Source organism: Rhododendron vialii, chromosome 11a, assembly GCF_030253575.1.
Source record: "Rhododendron vialii isolate Sample 1 chromosome 11a, ASM3025357v1".
In the NCBI taxonomy this organism is placed as follows: Eukaryota; Viridiplantae; Streptophyta; class Magnoliopsida; order Ericales; family Ericaceae; genus Rhododendron; species Rhododendron vialii.
The window spans coordinates 37242626-37266944 of NC_080567.1; the positions used below are offsets into that span (position 1 = coordinate 37242626).

The 24319-nt window shown below is 37.5% G+C and overlaps 2 protein-coding genes across 6 annotated transcripts; one reads left to right on the forward strand and one right to left on the reverse strand.

The window, feature by feature from the left end:
- The first annotated feature begins 1797 nt into the window (after positions 1 to 1797).
- Positions 1798 to 11372, forward strand: LOC131307946 (protein CHROMATIN REMODELING 35). 4 transcript variants are annotated; one of them, XM_058334709.1, is made up of 8 exons: positions 1810 to 1941; positions 1983 to 2006; positions 2326 to 2397; positions 4143 to 4645; positions 5868 to 6065; positions 6454 to 6612; positions 6908 to 8676; positions 8766 to 11372. In XM_058334709.1, the coding sequence occupies exons 3-8, from the start codon at positions 2328 to 2330 to the stop codon at positions 8767 to 8769; spliced, it is 2703 nt and encodes a 900-aa protein (XP_058190692.1). In that variant the 5' UTR covers positions 1810 to 1941; positions 1983 to 2006; positions 2326 to 2327; the 3' UTR covers positions 8770 to 11372. The 4 variants fall into 4 exon arrangements, with proteins under 4 accessions (XP_058190693.1, XP_058190692.1, XP_058190694.1 ...); XM_058334710.1 differs by having other exon boundaries at positions 1798 to 2006; positions 2331 to 2397; XM_058334711.1 differs by lacking the exons at positions 1810 to 1941; positions 1983 to 2006; positions 2326 to 2397 and adding an exon at positions 3335 to 3999 and having other exon boundaries at positions 4143 to 4492; positions 4547 to 4645.
- LOC131307952 (BEL1-like homeodomain protein 7) lies at positions 9524 to 14651 on the reverse strand. 2 transcript variants are annotated; one of them, XM_058334721.1, is made up of 5 exons: positions 14057 to 14651; positions 12393 to 13223; positions 11393 to 11772; positions 11213 to 11273; positions 9524 to 10428 (listed from the first exon to the last, which is right to left on the reverse strand). In XM_058334721.1, exons 2-5 carry the CDS (start codon positions 13188 to 13190, stop codon positions 9793 to 9795), a joined length of 1875 nt encoding a protein of 624 aa, XP_058190704.1. In that variant the 5' UTR covers positions 13191 to 13223; positions 14057 to 14651; the 3' UTR covers positions 9524 to 9792. The 2 variants fall into 2 exon arrangements, with proteins under 2 accessions (XP_058190704.1, XP_058190705.1); XM_058334722.1 differs by having other exon boundaries at positions 14047 to 14651.
- Between the last annotated feature and the right edge of the window lie 9668 nt (positions 14652 to 24319).

Sequence of the window (24319 nt, forward strand, 5' to 3'; positions counted from 1 at the left end):
TGTAAAAATTATACATAGCAAACACACTAAAAGCCAAATTTTAGAGTGTCATCATAAAAAATTGAAATGCCAAAATCATTTTTCTTTATTAATTTCAAAGAATAATAAATGATAATAACACGTGAAGTCTACCAAAAAAATAATAAATGCCAGAATAAAATATACCAAAAATATCACACTTGCAACTTGAATTACCCTTGCAATTAAATCGTAGTGATTAGATTGCGAGATTGGAAGCAATAATTACGGGGCCTGCAATTGTTGACGGATGTGAAAAAAAGATGGTGGAGCCGGGGTTGACTTGGTAGTTAAGACTTGAAACTTAGAAATTGTTCCTTCATAAGGTCTTACGTTTGAAATCTTGCAGTTGTCATCAACTTTTTTGCGCCCAATCCATACAAAACTTTTTTGCGCCCAATCCATTAGTTGGGCTCATTGCAAGTGGACGGTAGGATTTAGCCATCGAAATTAGTCGAGATACGCATAAGTTGATCTGAACATTTGAATTATATAAAAAAGAAAAAGAGATTGTGGTGCCATACCAAAAGACATCTATCACCTACGTATATACATGTTAAAAAATAGAACAGAACAAAATTGTTTCGTGGGTTTACGCTGTTACTTTGGAGTTTGGAAATTTGGTTTATCAATTGCGATCAGTTTTATCTCTATCAATTTAAGTGCAATTAGATTTAACTTTAAAATTTTAAAATGAACGATCGAACTATCATTGAGTGACTCTAAATAGGAGTTAAAATATGGAGTAAAATTTTCGAGAGATTATTGTCATGTGCTTCCACTCAACTAACCTCTTAAGATTTTGATTTACCATTATTTAGGCCCCGTTCCGAAACGTAAAATAAGTACTTATTTTGTAAGAAGGTAATTTCAAGATAAAAAATAATGTGTTTACGCAAATAATTTTTCTACCAATATGGATATTGTTTAATAGATCTCATCAAGATTTTTAATACGGTGCAAACAAAATTTTTTTTTTTTATTTACATAATTTTTGAGTTTGAAAATGTGAAATAAGCTGCTTATTTTTTAAGAAAATTTGTGAAACGGGGTCTTAGTGTTTCTTTAATAGTACATTGTAGGTATTAACACTTATCAAACCTCAACATTTACAAATAGCCTACCATCAAAATACAAAAAAAATGGCACCAAATCGCTACAACATTGTTTTATTTTTATTTTTTATGATCATCGTTTGACATAGCCACGAATTTAAAAATAGCTATAAACAATGCCATTTTGACATGGATTTGGTCTAAGTACGGGATACTCTACACAATTGGCTCAACCAAACAACAACATAATACAAGCCTTAACCTTTTAATTATGGATCAATATTTTGTGCTCGTCAATAATAACGGTCTAGATTATGTTAACGCGGCTTATGCCCCAAAATAAGTGCCGTATGAAAAGTACAACATCCCTCTTGTTATGAGCGAAAGCACAACAATAGTCCGATTGCAATTGATATGCTGGTTGTACGTTCGAGCGCCACATAATTCAACGAGACTTTTCGCTTTCGCTCACAAATTCTAATACACACTCTTAGCTCTCAATTCTCACAATTTCAGATTTAGTAGTTTGAAATGTTTTCCAAAGGCCTATTATCGTTTTCGTTCGCTTGTTCACGCTCGTGCATGCGCATTACCGAACCCTTATTATGACATGACAATATGACATCCGGCAGCCTTTTGAGGAATTTATTGGGAAGGGTACGCACGACACGTCGACACGACAAAACAAACACACACTCTCTCTCTCTCTCTGATTATCATTATGCTGTTACCGCCAACTCGCATATAAAGCCAAAACCCACCGTGGACGCTGGAGTTTGGTAAAAGCTTTTTCTCAGCAGCAGCAGCTGTTGATCCCTCCCCTCTCTCTTTCTCTCTAAAACCCTCTCTTTCTCTCTCTAAAACTCTTGCGAATTCCTGCGTGCGGTCTCGTTTCAGAGCAGACGGCAGAGTCCCACCGCCGTGCTCCACAATGTGAGTCCATTTGTCTTTTCTTTCCCCCTTGATGTTGTTCTGTTGTAGGGTTTTACCCGTCTTTGCTTGGTTGATGATTTTTAAACTTATTTTGTGGGAATCTTTCAAAGGGGTTTGAAAGAATCGCTTGGGAGGGCTTCAAGATTTGTTTTCTTGAAATTCTTGACAACGAAAATCCAAATTTTTTTCTGCAAAACCGCAACCAAGGAGAGATTGAATTTTTAAAACTTCTCTGTGCTGTGATGGTGAAGTTTCAAGTTATTAACTTCTTGTTTTCTTGCTTGCTTGATTGTTTGTTTGTTTGTTGCTGTCAATGTAGTGATGATGGGGGGAGCAATCAAAGGTGGGGCGGACAATTCTTCCAAGCCGGTTGCAGCAAAGTTTTCACCAAGTTAGACCTACTATTTCTCCCCACTCCAGTCATTTTCACTGCTTTCTTTTTTGTTTTTAGTATGTGTATACATAGGAGTAGCGGCTCTAGGATTCTATATGTGGTTTGTTTTGGAGGGAAATTAGTAGTGGTCTGAGGATTTTTTAGGCTCTATGGCACAAATGTGGAAATAAGGCCTTTCATACTCGATGGTTAGACGATTGGATTTGGGGCTTTTGGTAATTAAAAATTCTTCAACTAATGAAAATGATTACTCCTACATTTTTGGCAAAGATAGTAAGGTCAATTGGTTTAAGTGGGACTCGCTTCATTATACAACCAATACCACACTGGAGATGATATTCGCCCATTTTTCAAGTGTATAAACAAAACCGTACTCCTATTTGCAAAACACACAGTGCTTACAACCCCAACACATTGAACAGAAGAAGAAAAAAAGACGAGTTTTCTGTTTGGTGACTTTGGTCCATTATAGAGTACTAGTGCATGTCCTAAAGGCATGGCTCAAAGAATTCGGCATTCGATATGGTTTCAAGTGTCCTAAGTAAAGTATGTTTCGAGTGTCCTAAGTATGAACAAACTACCCGTACCTAAAGGTCCCGTGCATGCCCGATTCGGAGAGAGAGAGAGAGAGAGAGAGAGAGAGAGAGAGAGAGAGAGAGATTTGGATCTTTCCCAAAATGGCCAACCCTAGGATGTCTGCCGTTGGATTAAATGGACCACTCTAGACCGTTAAGATTTATGTAGTACATAAGATTCAAATACTAAGCTAGCTTATTATATATATAACACATTTCAATTATTTAGTTTCCAAAGGTAAAAAGCATGGGAACACGATTATGCAAATCATGTACCGATATGGGAAGCGAAATACCTACAGAAAGCAAGATTAAAATTTATTTTATCTTTGTTCCTCCCACCCTTTTATTGGTGGGTTTCTAGCAGAATATAACTTAAAATCCAAATAGAACTGATCCATAGTCACATTCACTGTGTGAAAAGATTCATTCAAACTCTACTTCTCCATACACATTTTTGTGAAGGAAACAAATCAGGTAAAAAGACTTACTTGAACGGTATCAAATTCCAACCATTATTGCCTGACTTCTTTTGTTACATCCTTGATGCTGATATACCCCTACTATGTGACAATCAAGGAAATCTTATTGCCAAAATTCAGTGGGAAATGCTCGTTTTCAAGATCTATAGCAAATTAATTGTTCACTTGCTCCTTCAAAAGGATCTTCCTCAGGGCCATTTTGATACCACAAACCAAAGAAGGAATGGGGTTGGTGCAGGAGAAGGAAACCGGTTTGAAATCCCGTAAGATTTGGCTGTTGGGAATGGGAGCTGTGCTGATGCAATGGGATGTCATATGTACCCCTTGCAGTCATTGGAAACAAAAGCCATGCAAATGGTTATATTTCCTCTATTGATTTTGGAAACTACGTGTGTGAGCCAGCTTCAATTTTTGCTTCACTCCAAACTGGATGTTCCCCCTTGTCATAGTAATAGCTGTCTCTGTAACTCTGTGCGCGTGCTTGCATGCGTGGAAAGTACTTATTCATGGTGAAAGCGAGATAAGCTGCTATAAGTTCCAGTGTGTGTTCCTGTTCTTTTTTCTTGTGTGTTTTGATTATTGAATTGATGTTACTTCTTCTTTCTCTCAAATTAAATGTATTGCGATCGGTTGTTTGCTTGGACTGCGAGGTGTGTTTGACTTCAAATTTAAAATTTTCAACCAGTAATGTATTACAAGAGACGCCTTAAGGGAATGAGATGTCGTGCTCAAGAACCTGGACAGAAGAAAGCAAGAACTGATAATTCTGATCCATTTGCTGTTCCTAATTTGCTGGAGGAGCTGAATTGTAGTAGATTTGGAAGTGTGACCGACGAAATAAAGGATCTTCTTGCTCGGAGGAGCCAGGCGATCAATTCTTATTTTCGAATGCATTCCACTGATTTAGATGTAGAGAAGAAGCTAACAAAAGAGGAATCACAAGAGAAGCAGCTGGAGACTCCTTTGGCTCTTCCGGATGTAATTCTCTTGGAGGATAACAGTGTTGCAGATCATGCTGTAACTGGAAGATTGGAGGTTGTTCATATCGATTCGGATGTTGAAGAGACAGGAGATCAGAGAAGATTGGAGGTTGTTCATATTGATTCGGATGTTGAAGAGAAAGGAGATCAGAGACCCTTTAACCCATATCGGGAGCCAGCTGCGGAGTTTCTCGTGGACGATTTTTTGGTAAGGTCTATTTTTCTGCATTTATAACATTTGAGCTTCCTCATAGTTTGAGTTTAAGCAGTATTGGCTTTGGACAAAGCAAGTCAAATGAAGGATCTTTGTTAGAGGTGGAGAAGGTTATGATGTGGTATTTCACAGGTTTTATATAGAAGAATGACCTAAAAAAATGCTTTGAAAGATAATGGATGATACAAGATAATTTGGTCATGAAGTTCTGTTGCTCTGGAAGGAAAGAATCTTATGGGACTGTTGACCACAAATAAATGTATCATAGAACTGTGGGTGGGCTATTATGAAACTAGGACAGGTATGTTTTCTTGCTTCTCTATTAAGAAGGGTGATTTAATGGATCGTTACTGAACACAGTACTGATGGCTTGACAAGAACCAATGACTGGAGATGTATTATAAAGAAGTCGTCACCTATTAGGTCATAGTAACGCATAGTGATAACGGCCGAGATGTCATTTAGTATTTCCTTTGGCTAGAATTATACATGAGGTATTACTGGGACAATTGTACTGTCCCTATTTCAAAGTCAAAGAAGGATATTATACTGTCCCTATTACCGTAAACCGCATATTGTACCTGTTTTGAGTAAATCAAACCAAAAAGTAGACGCTCTACGCTGACTGAACCTCATTGTTGGCTTATTCAGGTTAACAAGAATGGTGAATATGAGGTTCTAATTCCTTATACATGGGAAGGCGCTAAACACTTGTACCCTAAGTTTTACAGTGTGATTCATGGTTATATTCATTTGGCTATGTTGGATAACTGATCATACTCACAACAATATACAGGATAGGGGTTGGGCTGAGCTCCAAAGTTTGCTATGCTGTAAGGCTTGCTGGTGAAAATGAGACCAATAGTTTTTTTTTGGGTTCTTTTTTCCTCGTACCTCCTTCTCTCTTACTATCGTTATGGTAATTCATCCTGCTTGTCATTGCTTTTTCAGATTGTTTACATACGTTTGGATGTAAAGTTTAACTGTTAAAAATGAAATCCTTATGCTTCCTGTGGTGATGGAGACTTTTGGGTTATTTCCAGTTGTTAGGAATGTTAAATATGAAATACTCTTTCTGTAATGGGAAGGTGCTAAATGCTTTGATGCCTTACTTTTTTTTAGTGCCTTCAGGTTTTACTTTGATTTGAAGTTTATAGTTTCATTTTGGTTCCGTTTGGTAACTGGTGGGTGTCACAACAATATACTGTATACACAGGATAGGGATTGGACTCAGAACCAAAGCAATGATGATCCAAGACTTTCTGGTGAAACTGAGACCAAGAAAGACAAAGGTGTTTATGTTGGTGTAGAGGATGATATCCAAAGTGAGGACAGCAATTGCCAAACTGATTCTAATTATGACGGTCTGGCTGATATTTGGAAGGAAATGAATGTGGCATTTGAATGTTGCAAGGTAATTTATGTTTGATATCATCGCATGTCATAGCCTCGAAAAAGTTCCATTGCCATATTTCCGTTGAAATTCACTTGGGGCACGAGATAGGCCTTACATCAAGGATGCTTTTCTTCTAAGGAAAATTGTGCCATGTCTTTTCCTTTTAGTTACTTGTATGTTTGTGGGATAGAGGATTTTGAAAGGCGCGCTTAAGATATCAGTGCTTTAATTTTGTCTATTTAGTTAATGTTTGGTTATACATGTTTTGTGGTTGAATTGGTAATGGGCAATCGGACACAAGTATTCTATCATGTGTACTGGAAACAGAAATTTGATTGTAACATGTTTCCTAAACTGGACACCACCTTTGACTTAGGTTGAAAACTTTTCTTTTTATGTCTTGTAGGATACTACTGAAGATCCTCTACCTGATGAACTTGTAAGAGAGGGGCTAGATGAATGTGACCATACTTTTGTGTTGAAGGATGATCTTGGTTATGTTTGCCGAATTTGTGGTGTGATCCAGAGAGGAATCGAAACCATAATTGAGTACCAGTACGCAAAGGTATGTATTAAACTGAAATCACTTGCTTTACCTACTCTTTCCCCTTGTTTCTTTGTAACAAAGCTTGAACATTTGCTGTACTTGTGTGCACTTATATTTTTTTCCCTCTATTTGTTTACTTGAATAATTGGTTCCATTTGTAGTTTTTGTCTGCAATGCCTTCTCTATGTTCATTACATGTACGTTGTTGCTGATACATCCATTCTTCTCCCCTGCAAAACATTTTGTCGGAATGTACTGCTTTTTCTCCTTTGGAAATTCTCTGAGGAACATATTCTATTTTTGTTTGATTTAGGGTGCAAGGACTACACGAACATATTGGTATGAAGGCCAGAGTATGAAGGACATGGAACCTACTGAAATCCTTCGTGATGGGGTTAAATTGTCAGGACAGGATTTCATTGTCAGCGAAATCTCTGTTCATCCCAGACATAGGAAGCAAATGAAACCCCACCAAGTGGCGGGCTTCAATTTCCTACTGAGTAACTTGGTTGCAGAGAACCCAGGTGGCTGCATCATGGCCCATGCTCCAGGCTCTGGAAAAACTTTTATGATAATAAGTTTCATACAGAGTTTTCTTGCAAAGTATCCCAATGCTAGACCACTGGTGGTACTACCAAGAGGCATCTTGGCTATATGGAAGAAAGAATTTCAAAGATGGCAAATTGAGGAAATTCCGCTCTATGACTTTTACTCCGCAAGGGCGGATAATCGTTCTCAGCAACTGGAAGTGCTCAAAAAATGGGAAGATCACAAGAGCATTCTCTTTCTTGGGTATAAGCAATTTTCTTCTATTGTATGCGATAATGAAACAAACAAGACTTCTGCTACTTGCCAAGAGTTATTGTTGACATGTCCATCCATTCTCATATTGGACGAAGGTCATACTCCTAGAAATGAGGACACTGATGTCCTGAACTCCCTCAAGAAAGTCCGGACCCCGCGGAAAGTTGTACTTTCGGGCACTCTTTATCAGAATCATGTGAAAGAGGTGTTCAACATTTTTGACCTTGTTCGTCCTAAATTTATTAGGTGGGATACTTCCCGTGCCATTATGAGGCGGATCTTGAGCAGAGTGTCCAGGAAAAATGTGAAAGTAAAAGGTTTAGAAAATGCTTTCTATGAAGCTGTAGAGTGCACGCTGCAGAAGGACGATGATTTCAAGAGGAAGATATCCGTGATCCAAGACTTGCGTGAAATGACGAGCAAGGTTCTCCATTTTTACAAGGGAGATTTCCTTGATGAATTACCTGGACTTGTTGATTTCACTGTGCTTCTTGATCTCAGCCCAAGACAGAAGCTTGAAGTTGAAGATTTGAAAAAGATAGGAAAGAAGTTCAAAATTAGTTCTGATGGAAGTGCACTTTACGTACACCCACAGTTGAGATACCCCTTGAAGAAGTCTTCATCCAGAGAAAGAGAGAGACCCGATGATACTGAGATGGATCAACTATTAGAAAAGGTGGAAGTTAGAGAAGGGGTGAAGGCAAAGTTCTTTCTTAATCTGTTAGGGTTATGTGAATCTGGTGGTGAGAAGCTGCTGGTTTTTAGCCAGTATCTCCAGCCGCTCAAATTCTTGGAAAGACTTGTGGTGAAAGTGAAGGGATGGAGTCTAGGAAAAGAAATTTTCGTTATCACCGGTGACTCCAATTCCGAAAATAGAGAGTGGTCCATGGATTGCTTTAATACGTCCACTGATGCTAGGGTTTTCTTTGGTTCAATAAAAGCATGTGGGGAAGGGATATCTCTAGTTGGTGCCTCTCGTATCATTATACTTGACGTCCATTTGAATCCATCAGTTACCCGCCAAGCAATAGGTCGGGCATTCCGACCAGGTCAAGTGAAGAAAGTATACACTTACAGGTTGGTTGCCGCTGAATCACCGGAAGAGGAAGACCACTCTACTTGCTCTAAAAAGGAGTCCATTTCAAAGATGTGGTTTGAATGGAATGAATGCTGTGGTCACAAAGAGTTTGAAATGCAGTCTGTCAATGTGAACGACTGTGGCGACCTCTTCTTGGAATCCCCCAAGTTGAGTGAAGATGTAAAAGCTCTGTATAAATGGTAGGTCGAAGTTTATACACTTTTCATTAGTTAAACAATGGAAACGTACCGTAGTTTAAGTAGCTGTAATGTCTTCTACTTTGTTTCAGGTAAATAGCGGATATGAGGCATGGATTATAGACGTAAATTAAACACCCATCCTCTTTACTGAGTTTCATGTCGGAGTTTTTCCGAAGTAAAGGTTTGTCAAGAAGTGCCGGATGTTCCCTTTGGAACAATTTTGTTTTTTTATCCTTTGGCAGTCAAGTTTCTTCTGTTTAAGGTTTTGTAGAGCTAGTGTTAGTCCAATCAGGATCTTCATTACTGCTTTGGTTTTTTTTTTGAACAATGATTCACTGCGGCTTTGTATGTTGCAGCAAGTGAATCTTGACTCTTTTTCAATCTGCCAAACTTTGTGAATGTTGCAGCAAGTGAATCTCAACTCTTTTTCAATCTGCCAAAACTTAGTATAGTTGTCTTGTACATTGACCAGCTTATGGCACAAGAGCGTAACAGTGAAATACAAATATCTGGAAATTATGCGGACATTCCTATCTGTTGAAGCCCGGTCTAAAGGCTCTAAGTGGATGATCATAAACTTTCATCCATACGTTATATGTCTCGATGTCCATACATAGTGTTGATTGATGTCTCATCGACATGATTGATAATCTAGATGAGCTTTAACAATAAACCCTTCTCAATCATCAAAGTGGGCCCCCATAACGGGGGCTCCTACGGACGCATAGTCCCTTCGGAGTTCATGATCCAGACACAGGCTCGAGGAAACAGAAATTCTGGGTGCAACCGTGCGGTAACACAAACAAGCATAGTAGCACCAAAGCCAAGTGCCCACCTCCTAAATATCTTTGTTACCCAAGCCGATCCAGTGTTTTATTCCCAACCCCAAAGTTGAAGCAATATATATCTTACAAATTCCTGCAGCCTATATATGACAAAAAAAATAAGCATCTTATCTTTACAAATATTCTAACCTTCCAAATCTTTGGTCATAGTACATCCGTGTTCCATATACCTTATATGCAAAGGTTCTAACCCCTTTGAAGCCTAGTCCCCCCTTCTTCACTCCAGAGGAGCACAAAAATTCACCAAACCAGTTTTCCCATCAAACATTTCTTATGCTACAAAATCATGGAACATATGCGAGGAACCGAACCTTTGAGACCGGTTTCCGGAATCCATGCAGTCAAAATCTGTTGTCTGAGGACTCACCGAAGACGGTGCAGTGTTATAGACCTCATCCCCTCTCATGGTAACGAAACCGTGATGAGTATCAACGGTCATTGGGAATCCATCACCCTCACGATGCTGGAGTCCTAATGTGAGAGAAACCCCATTTCCATTTCCAAAGCTTCCCAACTCTGAGATCATAAACCTCCCACTACCTCCATCAGACTGAACAATGGTGTTCGGAAAGAGATTACTGTCATCCAAACAAAGCCTTTGCTCCCCCTTCGACCTCAATACCCCATACTCAGTTTCAGTTCCCACCATTTCCCCATGGGGAATGAGATTGTGCTTCGAGTCGAGGTATTGTCCGGTTCCATGTCGCTCGGTGGGTACAGAAGTTGCACTTTGTTTGAAATCTTCATTTCTATCCTCACATGCAGTGATATCACCTTTTGTTGCTTTAGGTTCGCCTTCAGATGAAGAATTAGAGTCCATCTCGGCATCACCGGTCTCTTCTTTGTACATCTCTTCAACCATGGGCTTCCAGAGACGCACCCGTGCATTTATAAACCAGTTTGAGACCTGAGATGAAAAAAGAAAGTATATCAGTACATTATACAAGTAGAACAAATGACAAAATGCTCCATAAATTTGAAAGAAATGAATTATGAAGAAGCTAACCAACCTATCAACTATTTGTCATGTTCAAGCCGATATTACTACTGTAAACCACCATATATTACATGAATTGCTTGCAAAATTCAATCGAACCACCAAATTGAAATGCTCAATCCGACTGCAGAGGTACACCGTACACCAGTCACCGAATCAAGAAAAAACTTGCTAACCGATTGGAATGACTGCACTAGTTCAAGACAACCTCAAACTGAACTACTAATCACCCCTGGGTCTTGACCCTCGAACGTTTATAGGAAATGGACACAACAATTACACAGTTTTTTAGGCACTAGTAAGTTCTCACAACACAAACTTTTCTGTTTTGACTTTCCACTGCGTGTTTACGCTAAACTCAGCCAAAATGACTTTTGATCTAAAACATGTGACTTACTCCGTATGTTTTCTCTAAAAGGCTTTATTTTCCTCTTTTTTTATTCGTTCGTTCTTGCACTTCTTTTGACATCAACACTGAATTTATAGCTGTTTCTAAGATGTTCATCGTATCTCCTGGTTATTCTTAATCCACGATGAAATTTCAAAGGTATCAGTGTCGTGCTGATGCAGCAAACAAAAATCAGGTACACTAATGTCGAAGTTCAACCAACCGAATCGTCTTTCATATCATCATATGCCACCTTGAATCCATTGATCATAAGCATAGCCTCATAATAAACAGAAGTTCTATTACCTGACTTCTTGTCAAGCCCGTCTGCCTTGCTAGCATGCTCTTATCAGAATCCTTAGGGTAACTGCACAAGAACCAAAGCAAAATAAAACAAAACGAAAAAAACCAATTAGATGAATAGACTTTCAGAACTTAACCATACAAAAATTAAAAAAGAAAGAAAGACTTAATCCAGAGATTTACGGATGAAGGAAGTGTTCAAATAGCCAAGCGCGGAGAATAGAAACTGAGCTCTCAGGCAATCCCCTTTGCGGCCTCCACGCGTGTTGTTGCATCATGCCAAGCTGCTGAAGAGCTCTCTGTTGCCTAAGGTGTTGATCCACATAGCGAAGGCGAGATATTCCCACCCCTTTGCCATTATCTGAAGTATCTTGCTCTCCAAGGTTTTTTCTTAACACTCGAATCTGGCCAGTTATGGCATCACGCAAGCAACGGAAGTGGCGGGAGATAGTCTGGAGGGCAAGTGCTGTGTAGGGTTTTGCTGCTCCGCATCCTGCTATAACGTCAAATGAAGATACCACAATCTGCATTTGATGGTAATATTGTTTGTACCTTTTATCAACCTGCAAAAATAGAATGATCAATGTTTTATTTGACATAGTTAGGTTATATAACTGCTTGGAAGAACAATTTCGATTAGACGCTCGATCATGCTAGTCTGATAAGCAAACAGTAATGTACAAGGATCGAATTACACCTGCGCCTAACAGTTAGTAACAAGGAGCAATATGACATCGAAGTTTTTAAAAAAGCAGCTTAGCTAACAAAAGGCCTTTGTTATGCAGATCATACAAGTGGGGTAGTAAGGCAAGTTTTGATATCGTAAAAGAGCATTCCTCCACAAAATACGACTCGCACATTGATAGAGAAAGTGAAGCAAATAACTGGGAGATACTAGAACATTATAGACAATATTACCTTAAAAGAAATTGACACGATTAGCATGTTGGCATAAATGAAGTCGAACATAATAATTGCTTGCAACGCGAGGTTTGGCCAGTTTCCCAATTGTTGACACAGACAAGCAGCCCATGATAACAATATTCCTAAGATTCTCAATTATATACATTGAAATCTTTGTAAATCATTTTAGACTTCCGAACACCAAAAACACACAAGCTGTATCTGAGAGAGTTGGGAAACAATCAAATGATGCCAAAGATAAAGCTAGTATTGGTCTTACCTCATCCAGCAAGGACAAAAGCTTCGTCAACTTGTCCTGCAGAGCCTGTCTTTCAGCTGCAGGAAGGTCTTTAGGGGAGTCATTGACAGACTCTTGTTGCGGGTTTGAAGTTTCATCTTTCGATCCGCCATCACCTTCATTCGAGCCTTTCATTTGGTCTTTCTTAGACTCCTTAGGCTTCAGAGCTTTGCGGACAGTAACTACTTCATCAAGGAGTTGCTGAGCTGCTTTCAAGTACTTCGAATTGGGAACTGTTCTTGAAATACTCGACATTTCATAAGGAGAAATACCTGATTTCATATTATCCGAATTTCCACTTCCCTCGCCTGAAATTGACAGATTAGGATTCAAGAATGCAGAGAAACCCGAATTAGGATTTCTATAGTCAATAGAAGGCATTTGCATTGCTGATGGGAGTTGAGTACTTAGGCTGAGTGATAATCCTTGACCCTGCAAATTTTGCATACTTTGAAGAAGGCCGGTGGCACCGCCCATTGGGGGCATAAATGACATTTCACTTCTACCATTCCCCCATTCGTGAAAATCGTGCTCTCCCATTCGCGATCCTCCAAAATGGTTAGAAACAGAATCACCCACAGGAGGAATGTCATTACAACTATTTTGCTGGGAAGTCGTGGCTAATGTGTCCGACCCAGGAGAAGATAGGTAGTTCATATACATCATCATATTAGCTGAAATAACTGGGGCTTCTGAATAAGAACTTGGCAATGATTCCCTTGAATAAATCATCGGAGCAGCTTCTCTTTGGTCACTTGAATTAGGGAAAAATGTAGCCATTTCAGCCTTAAATCATGCCTCAAGTTAATTTACCTAGTTTCCATGAACAATTATTGTCAGAAGTCTGTTGTTTCGCGAAAAGAGACCCGGGAAGATTAATAACAAATGGCACGTAAAGAGGACCTAGATTTTTCTTGAAAATTGATTATTTCTGGTTCCATAATCTAGTTTGAATTGGACTTTGGTTTGTCAATTTATATATGAATTAAAGTGAATAATTCAATCTGCATAGAAGCAATTACAGGTGCTTTAAAAAGTTCATGGATACAACTTATAAATACGAGAAAATCATGGACTTTGCCCATGGAATTATGCATAGACCGTGCGAAAATCGGAGCTTTGCATGTGTTGGATTTGTAGGTCAAAATTCAACAGTAAGATATTCAATTATTGTGTAACAATGATTTAGAAATTGGAAAATATGTGTAATTCCCCATTTCCAGCAATCAATCAACTGAAGCAAGCATGAAGAATCAACTCAAAACAGAAAATAAAAACGAAAACCCCGGGAAATAAGAGCTTAGACGCAGCTGGAAAGAGTGAGAATTACAGCAGTATTTCAAAATCAGATTCTCAAAAAAAAAAGGGGGGGGGGGGGGGGGGGGGGGGGGGGTGGAAACAAATTTGAGAAGAATTGAGGATGACCCATTAATCCCATACTCCTTAAACATAACAAACCAAAAACAATTCTTCTTTTGTTTTTTGAAAAAATCATCTTTTTGAGTCCATTTATCCACACAGAGAGAGAGAGAGAGAGAGAGAGAGAGAGAGAGAGAGAGTTACTGTTTCTTGAGCAGCTAACGAGATAAATAAAAACAAAAGTCATAGATATATAAACAATAGATACTGTACTCACAATTAAATACCTGAAAGCCAGCAAACAGTTGTCTCTTCTGGGGAACAGAAAAGCTCCGATCCGATGGAAACATACCGATCCCGATACCCAACTCTCTCTCTCTCTCTCTCTCTCTCTCTCTCTATAAAGGGAAAGATAGAAACCCAGATGACAAAACTTTACAAATTGAAGTCCGAAGTACAAAAAATCATCACCCCTTTACTCTTTCTCTCTTCTTCTCCGTATACCCACGTGAGAATTTACATACACCAACGTCCCCTCTCTCTCTCTCTCCCCCCTCTCTCTCTCTACTTGAAAACACCTCTAAAGGTTTGTTTTTTCTCTCTGTTTTAAGGGTTTTTCTCTTTCCTTTTCCATACCTTTCCTACTAGTTGTTGTTGATGGTGTTTTTGTGGTTGCTTGGCCTGGTTCTTTCTGTTGATTGATGTGTTTGGTTAAGGAGTTCAATCCCTAACTACCAGTTGGTAGACCTAAACCCTCTCTCAAACCTCCTCCACTCTCTCTCTCTCTCTCTCTTAATTCTCTCTCATCTTTAAGCATGGATGGGAGTTGCTGCAATATCAACCATACTTTATTTTTTCTGTCTTTTTTTGTTTTCTTTTTTTGCTGTAATAAGAAGTGGAAGTGCACCATTGGGTGCCCAAATGACTACCCATTTGTCTTTTTCTCCCAAACAATGTTGTCCTCTTGCTATGGGACTCTCTGGTTTTGGCGTATTATCACTTTTGCCCCCCTTGGTTATTTATCTTGCCTCAAAGTTGTACATAAAACCACTTCCACAAAAAATAAATACTTGTGAAAATGCTATCTTAAATATTCTCTATGGATGCGATCTACTTTGTGCCTAATTTGGATTCAAACCACTCGTTTTCGTTTTTTTTCAATTACTTTTTTGTTCAAGTTTTTGTGCGTGTTATTTTAGTATGAAAAAATGTTAACTACCACCTCATGAACTGTGAGGTTAACTCTTCTCAAGATCTTACCCCCTTGTGATGTTAGCATGACAACCTCAATCATGTATACATAAATAGCAAAACCTACTAACACAAAAATATATATACATTAAGAGGCACATGATGTGTCGGGACATGATTGGTAGTTGTAAAACAATGATTCTTCAATTGCTAATTTATAGTGTCACCTTAATTATCATATTGTAGTACATTTGTGATGTTTGAACGATGCTTCTCCTATTTCGAAGGTTGGAAAGTGTAAAAAAAATTCTATGGATACACGTTTAAAGGGTAAATCTTCTGGTCCCTAATTTTTAAACTTTAGATAATTGAAATATCCGCTATACATACACTTAAGCAGATACGAAAATGTTATAAAACTTTCCGCAAAACCGAAATGGATGGCTGAGATTCACACCGTCAATTCTCAAGCAGATAATACTCCAGCGTGGAATTCGTCAGGTGCTTGCAGGTCTTGCCCTTGTATATGTTTCGCGTAACAATATATGGGAGTTGCTCATAATACGTAATGATTGTTGTGCATAGTAAGATGGAACCATAACAGCTTTCTATTTTCATGACAATTGCCACATCGGAGAAAGAAAAAAAAAAACAACCCACTTGGGCTTGCCTTATTATTGAAAGCCTATTGAATTAATAACTACTGCATACTTTTTGGAATTTAATATTTTACTTCTCTGGGAATTCATCATTATCGATCATCATCTGATTATTCTTTGTAGTATTAAAGACTAGCTCGATCCATTAATTTGAATGAGAGAGAGTGGTAGAGTGGTTGGGTTCTGGAAATTCAAAAGAGAGAGAGAATGTCATGCATGCACCACCTTTTCAATAAATTAAACTGAATTCATTGAAAGGCAAGTACAAACTCAAGAAAAAGGACTTACCCAAAAAAAAAAACTAAAAGAAAAAGGAGAAAGAGGAGACTTGCACGCAAAACTCACTCGGTGGAAAAGAGTAATGGCTTCTTCTTCTTCTACCTTTTCTGATCAGCTTAAGGAAAACAACGAGAGAAAACGAGATGATGGGTATATGGGGTATAGGTAAAGGGAGACAGACACAAAAACACACACGCACACATTACACATGCACACACTCACTTGTGACCTAAGGGGTCTACATAAAGTGCATGCCGTACGTGGGCCGTGGCGGACGGAGGAATATTTTTGTGGGAGGCCGAATCACAAGAATTCATACATTAGCGACATAATATTATTCCTACATTTTTTGGTATGTATCTTGCCAAATTGGATCTCAAATGAATATAGGATTACCCTTAACTTCGTAGCTCTTGTATAGGTCTCGAGTTAGGGTTATGATGTCATTATTCCTTGTCCTATTAATCTTTGTAACAATTTTAGAGATTAATAAAATTTTTGCCTTTCAAAAAAAATATATTATCCCTACATAAAGTAATAACACAATTTTGAGGGAATCATTCTTCATTATTTTTACGAACAAAACCTAAAATATAATAATAATAATAATAATGAAATAATTTAGAGATGTGCAGAGACCTGGGCCCCGCTTGCGCCCTCTTGGTCCGCCCCTGAGTGCACATGTTCACACACGGGCTTCTTGGCCATTGTGAGTGCGTTTGGTAAGTATGTGCTTTTGTGTGTCTCTAGCACATCTGTAATTTGAGAATGAGCTGTAATTTTAAGTTGTTCACGAAACCGCGCAATCATATTCGTCCGTTTCGACAATCAATGATTAAAATATGTTTTTCAATTTTAATTGGTAAAAAATAATTTTTACCGGTCAAAATCTTGACCGTCCAAAATACTTTTGAACGAGCGCGATTGAGTGCCGTAAATATTCTTTACGAAAAGCTCCGTAAAGGTTTTTCTCCCGCAATTTTAGTACTGGTATCATTCTTGCACTGGCGGAGGTGCATGTGTTAAGGGGTGGGCCTTGGCATCACCTTTTTTTTTGGGTCTAGTCCCATGCATGGAGCTAGCAGAACGATTATTTTCAACCACAAGGATTATCAAAACTAAGGCTTTTTAAACAAAATTAGATGATTTTCTCTCTCAGAAAATGTATTTATAAACATTGAAAGGAAAACTACCAGGAAATTTAGTTCAGAAATTTAACTTGAATTATTTTGGGGTCAAAAGAACTTCGGATTTTACTGATACATCGTTTCGCCATTTTTTTTTTCTTCCTGTTTTGAACCTTGGTCATCTTAGAAAATGTAGTGCATTTTGTTGGATAATTAAGGAATATATATAACGACATTTGTCGTTGAAATTTTCTTTTTAAACTTTTCTAGTAAGGAATACCAAAAAAGTTGGTTGTCGATGTGTTCTTCCTTCAAAACTCGAAACATAAATGCTAGCTCCGCTATTGTATTCTTGTAATTTTGAATTAGTCATAACACTATCAAATTTCCACGAGTTAATATTTCATTTTTCATTTTGGGAACCTTATTGGAATATTGGTTAAAAGGGATTACGGAGGCTGGAATGAGCTAGTATACGTAGATTATTGCTTAAAAGATTTCGTAGAAAATGTTTTGCGCCTAACTAATTAATTAAGGATTAATTATTTATCTTCTGGGTAGGTAAAATTTACTAAAGATTGGAAGTCCTTTTTTGACATAATGGTGGTTAATTGTGTTTTCAAATGAAAGACTCCTCCACGGCATTAATCACGTTTTGATGACTACTCTTCTCAAAATCCTTTAATTCATGATGATGTCATAAAATACAGCCTTGGCTTAAAATTATTTTATAACCACATACACATACCCAAAACACTTTATACACACACTCACATCTTCTGGTGGGTCCCATACACACTGGAAGTGTAGTGTGTTGGGGTTCCAATGTAAATGTGAATGAGTTTGTGTAAATGTTTGTGGTTCTGGAATGATTGTTAGGTTCGATGACACCATTGTTGGTAATTTTGTAATGAAAAATAAGTCCCACAAAGCTTTAAGCATATATGCCAAAAAAAAAATATTTTATCTCACTCGTCGCACTCGTTTTCTTTATCAATAGATAGGAGAGGTCATTTACACCATGTGTAAATTACTTAAAAAGTAGTGAAAAGTACAAACCTACAGGGGACATGCATTACATCAATTGTAAGAGTCTACGAAATAATCAAACCCAACAATCGACCAACCAATACAAGAAGTAAGTCCATCATAAAAAAGAAACAATGAAAAAAAGAAAAAACCCCTCTAAGAGAAGAACACCCACACGCAGCTTACATTCTAATGAAATGCAGGAGTTTTGATCAATTGGGGCTAAAGCTAGCCTTAACTTAGTCCAGACATGTGTTTTTTTTCCCCTCTTCTTCTTTCCTTCTCACTGAAATTAGAAGGGGTGGTTATTAAATTATTTCTCTCACTTGGCAAAGGAGAAGTTAATTACTTTTTTTGTTTGATAATCTTTGCTTTTGGCCACAGGTTGGAAGATATGAGTAGACAGTACCTTAACCTCAACTCAACCCTACTCATTATACCACAAAAGATATCAACGTCAACTCAACGCCCTAATTAAACAACCCCGATTTTTCGTCTGCTGAGTTTTTTTGTTTTATAAGCTTAAGGAATTTAGTAATGCTTGAGAGTAAGAGTCCAAAGAAAAAAAAGGCACAGACGGCATCACAACAAGAACGAGTACACCAACAGGGTCACACCCTCACTCCTGAAAATTGTGAATATGCCACCCAAGACTCAGAAAACAAACCACAGTTGGCAAGTAGACTCCGATTAAAGAAGGATTTAGAAATATAGCACTACTTCTTCTTCTTTTTTTTTTTTTTTGATCGACAGTAAAATTATTGAGAAAAACTTGATAAAGGGTTCATCAAATCAGGGGAGAGAAGAGGGGAATCCAACAAAAGATTGAATGAGAGGAAAAAAAAAAAAACTCTTGATGGGAAAAAGCCCAGTAATATCTAAGCCTCTGAGGCTTAATTAATTAAGGCGATCAGTGCTGCACTTGTATACATACACAACCTTTATTCTTTAAATTATTTTTTTTTTGGTCATTTCGTGTCGGTAGACAAGAAATAGCTGACATGTCCTCAGCCCAGATAAATAAAAAAAGGAAAAGGAAAAGGAAAGAACCAGGATGGGGTCATTTTCTTTGATGGTTAAGTCAGGGTGGAACAGAAGGGTCGTCCCTTGTGACCAGTGGATCCCTAAAAGCTCAGGTATTTGATGATGTTGATTTGTGCGTCCTATGATTTGTGGGGTTTAGGCCGGCCTTGCATATTTCTCTGTTTTAAATTTAAATTTTGCAGGTCTACGTACAAGTAGTACTGCATGCAATTTGTTCATGTGTGATTTTGTAGCCTTTCAATGATTAGATGTGCAATTTCTTTGTATACTTCGACGGTGACCTAATTGATAGTGATTTTTACAAGTATTGATGGTTCATTTTCTTAATTTTGCTCCCCAATGGTAAGAAAATACTTAATTAGTCTTACATTATGCTGAGAATTTAACTATGCAAGAAAGTGCAATTACATGCATACTAGTAATAATTAGTTTAAAATGATTAAAGACCTAAGTAGAATACAACGCAAGCACAAAAACTTGTAATAAAAGAGAAGGGATGTAGGATTAAGAGATCTGGTCAATTTCATGCATACTGAGTAATAACAACATACATTACATGCATATATGCTAATAACCGTCTGATCAATTTCTTTTATGTTTCCATTTATTTTTTGCAGATTCCTACACAAATCTATTAATCTAATCTTAATAAATAATTGGCGTGGCCGGCGTTGCTTCTGAGCAATTTTTTAATCGAAATATGGCTTAATAAGCTAAAAGAAAAGGAAAAATTAATTGGCGGGGCATCAGAACACGTATGTTCGGACATGCAAATAATTCAAAAGACATCTGATACGCACAGGGCCGTCTCTGACATTTGTGAAGACTAAAGCAGACTTCTTATGGAAGTCATTAGAATCATTTAAGAGCATAATTACCCAAAATTGATAACCATTACAATCATTTACGTAATTTTTTGGTAGGCCTAATTACCATATCGACCTATAAAATTTAGGATCCTTAAAATTAGTCAAAAATCGGGGGGTCTAAAGCGGATAATTATTCAGTGTTTGGAACTTAAAATTACAGTAAAGTCTGAGGAGTGGCGTTGGATAATAATTAATAAGAGAAAGAAAAGCAAAACCGCAGGCGCAGATGTACGTATGAATGCAAAGCCAAAGGGCCCTGCGAATGCTACGAGTCGGCGAGTTTTCAGGTTCTTGCAGAACGCTGAGCCAATCCCAGTGGCCCCCCAATGCCTCCTTAGATTTTGGTTTTGGTTTTGGTTTTTAGGAATCCTAAGGTTTCTTTTATGTTCTGGGCCTTCTGGCAAACTCCATAGTCCTCTTTTTCACCCCACAAAAAACAAATCCCATAGTCCTCTCTCTCCTCAAATATTGATCGAATTGAGTTTAGCTCGCATCTCAACTAATTTTTTTCTAGGTCCGATTTAAGGTAGGTCATTTACGACAAGACTAAGAAATTACTTTCTTGCGTCATGAGTATAGGAATTAAACTCTCGTCATTTATGCGGGGAGCAAAACCACCAACTAACCAGACTAAACTTAGGGCTTCTCCTACACTTTCAAAGGTGAAATTATTCAATATTCCGGAAGCACCGTCATGTGGTGCTCCAAACTACTCCACTACCACACATTCTTGTAGGATCCACAACTAAGTGCATGAATCCCATGTGAATGTATGGTTCCGAAGTGATTCGAAGCACCACTTGGCTGTGCTCCTGTTGAATAATTACTCTTTTCAAAGCCCCTGCTTTTGTGGTCCTCTGCAGTCTTTTTCTTGTTTTCCGTTTCCAGTCCCTAGGGATTGATTTATTAGCGCCACACCCCTTTTGCTTTTACATACGCTTTGTCGACTTCGGTCCGAATTCAAGTACCGGATTTGTATCCGCTAAAGAAATCCGATCCGATCTGATCTGATTAAAAGTTCAAAAGTTCATGACTTTGTAGCAACTAAAGAGAGAAGATGTATAATTGTTTGTGTGATATCGTGATGTTTGGAATTTCTCGTCGGCTTATCCTTTCGTCAATATAGTTAGTTGTCATTTTTCCTAAATATATTCTCGTGTTTAACTAAACCTCTCTCTAATATATTTTATTATAGTTTGATATGGAATACAATTACTTTCGAAATGGAAAACTTATGAATGATGTCATAAGATATCAGTCAAAAGAGATATCTACCATTTCTCTGCGATGATAATGCCACAACTATCGTTTTATTCTACCGTGGCATAGATGATTCCTCCGAAGTTCATTTTACTAGTAATTCAATTAAGATCAAGTTATGTATAAAAGATGAAAATCATTATCACTAGAATACAAAAGTTGAAGCAAAAGAGCCGGCCTATTCTGAGGTAATTCCTCGCTAGATCACGGGCGGCTCTAGTAAATATAAACATCCTGATATGGTTTTGAGTATTTAAAAAAAAATAAAAATACTAGATGACATTTGACATGACATTAATACCACATTTTAAAATGTCAATAGAAAAATAGAAAACGGTCCAAATCCGTAATCTTATTGAAAGCACAAGTGTTGCGTAGGTTGCTCAAGTCTTTTGTACCAAATTCGAATTAATAAATCATGTGGCTCATAGGGAATCAGGGATATGCCACGGCCGGCATGTAGGACTTGCTAAAACGCAACTACTAAAACTATATATATATTACCAGATATTCCAGTCAGTTTGTATGCATTTTGACTAATTTCGGAACCGTGAAAATAACGATCGAGCAAATGCTCTAGTGGCTCTAAATTTTGAAATGCTTGGCTTTCATGTGGAGTTTGAACATGCTATCTCACGGAAGAAAAACATTTGTTCTCAAGTTCATCTAGCCAAATCTTTTGCGATTCTAATAAACTAGTAATATTCAAATATGTCTATCTTCATAAATATCTACAATGATATATATTGAATATTTAAGCCGTGTACAGATATATCCTTTAATATATGATTGAAAGATATATCAGTGTCTAATGAAATTGCCAACTGTGATAATAATCATTAAAAATGACACAGTTTGGTTAACCATATAATCAAATATCTTAATTCCCCACCAAAACTTCTGTCGACAAGTAAGATGGGAAAAATTGTGGGGGTGCACTGAAATAAGCTCGACACGTGGCATTAATCATTGGTTAATTGGTGAGGTTTTAACAATTTTAAAGTGGTTTTCCTTTCAATTATCAACGATGGTAGGGGGAATGTGGGGCCCCCCCTTTGCGTTAGAATCAAATTAAAAAAAAAAAATCTTGATTTGGTGATGGCTGGAAAATGCTTTTGTGTGATGGGGATCAGTTTTCAAAATCTTAGGTGATGTAATTTGTGACACGGATAGGGACCCATGTGGATAATGTTGGTGGGTCCCACGTTGGACATTAGTAAGAGGAAAAAATAAAAATAAAAAAGCCTACCAAGCCTCTTTTCTTGGTAATATTTAAAGTCAAAAAAAGTGGCGTTGCCCTAGGCTCGAATTGGAATGATTAATTAAAAATATGATACAGAGAAGCGTATTGAAAAAGCAAGTATAACGCGAAAACAAATTTTTTTTAAAAAAAAGATGTTGATTAAAATATTAAATTTTGAGCCAAAAGATTATAAAGATTCGGTAAAAAGTGCTTTTGTACACGTTTACGCATGTCCTTCGTAAGCATGAGACGAAACGAGACGTAGTTGATAAAAAAAAGTTGAACGATGAAGGAGTGATGGTTATTCGTTCGAAATAAATTGGTTCTAGTGTCCTATAATTGGATTGACATCCACAAAAAGACTGATTTTGAAGGACTGAGTGGACCATCGGGAGACGATGACGTGAGTCTACTCGGCGGTGTGTGCTAGTCACCTAACCAACGATCGTGCGGAAAGATACAAACGTTGATTGATATCCGCAATATGCGTGTTGAAATATGGGTAGCTTAAGCGAGTTGAAAAACCTTGTGAGCATACTCTACAAACAAATCTGTATGAAAGATGACTTTGAGGTCCTGTTCAGCTGCACAAAAATGATAAGAAATGATGGAAAAATCAACTTCTCTGTGATTTGCTTCAACTTTTTTATTGAAAAATACTTTCCTGCAGAATATGTTTTGCCAAAATGAAGAAATTCTTGTTTTTTGCAAGATTCTGTCAAGAGATCACAGAAAATAAATTTCATTTTCTTTTACTTCCCCTCACTTTACTTTTCCTGAAAACCAATTATTCATTCAATATTTTCGACAACTGAATGGAACCTGAGTGACCAAATCAGGTTGTCTGCGTACTGTGTCTACTTTGAAGATCAAATGACTTGTTCGGCCCGTAACTTGTTCGGCCCGAGGCCCGTTCTTTTATCCTTAAAGGATGTATGAACTACAAATGCCTTGGCAATCTTTGGCCCACGGGAAAAATTCGTAATAACTTGTTTTTTTTTTCCTTTCCAATATTTTATACTCCATGTATCAGCGGAGATTAGTGGAAAATTAGTAAGTTAGTTCATAGGGAGTTTAGAGGGTGTCCATAGCCCTGAACCACTACCATCCATCTCTCATGAGGCTCGAACCCAAGCCTCTACTAAGAAAGCGGTGTGTGATCCAAATTGAACTTTGAGCTCAAATTACTAATAACTTAACTAACTTATATTCTCCATAATTTCTCCTTTAGGTCATGTTTCCTCCAATTTTTTTCACTCCAACTTTTTGGTTTAGTTTAAGTTTTTCATACTAAACTAATTTTTTTTTGTCAAAAGTTAAGTCGTTTCCACTAAAATAAAACATCAAACACATTTTCTTCTACTAACCCAACCCATTTTCTACGACTTTTAGTTTAGTGAAATAACTTGACTATATAGATAGCTACTAGAAAACACCGTTTAGTTTATATTCTCTCATTTTCTCTTCCTTTTTTTCATGGGTTCCAAACAAGCTAACCGCAAAAAATTCTTATAGTTTCGTTAAGTTTTCAAGTCGAGTTTTTTCTTTTGTTTTGCTCGGATTAGTCAAGTTATTTCAACTCAAGGCTAAGTGGAGTTTGAAATTTTTTAACAATTTTTTTAAAAATATTCAAATTTTCAGATTCATCTCGACAATAGAAAATTAGAAATGCACTCCTATAAAAATGTGTACGAAACTTTGAAAAAAATTTCAAAAAGACAAAATACTAAAAAAAAAATAGTCCACCAGAAAAAGTAACAATCGGGTCTAATCGCACCAATAGGCCCAACCCAACATGTCCGATAGGCCCGACCCAACTTGTTTGCAAAGCCCATAAATGGCTGCCAGA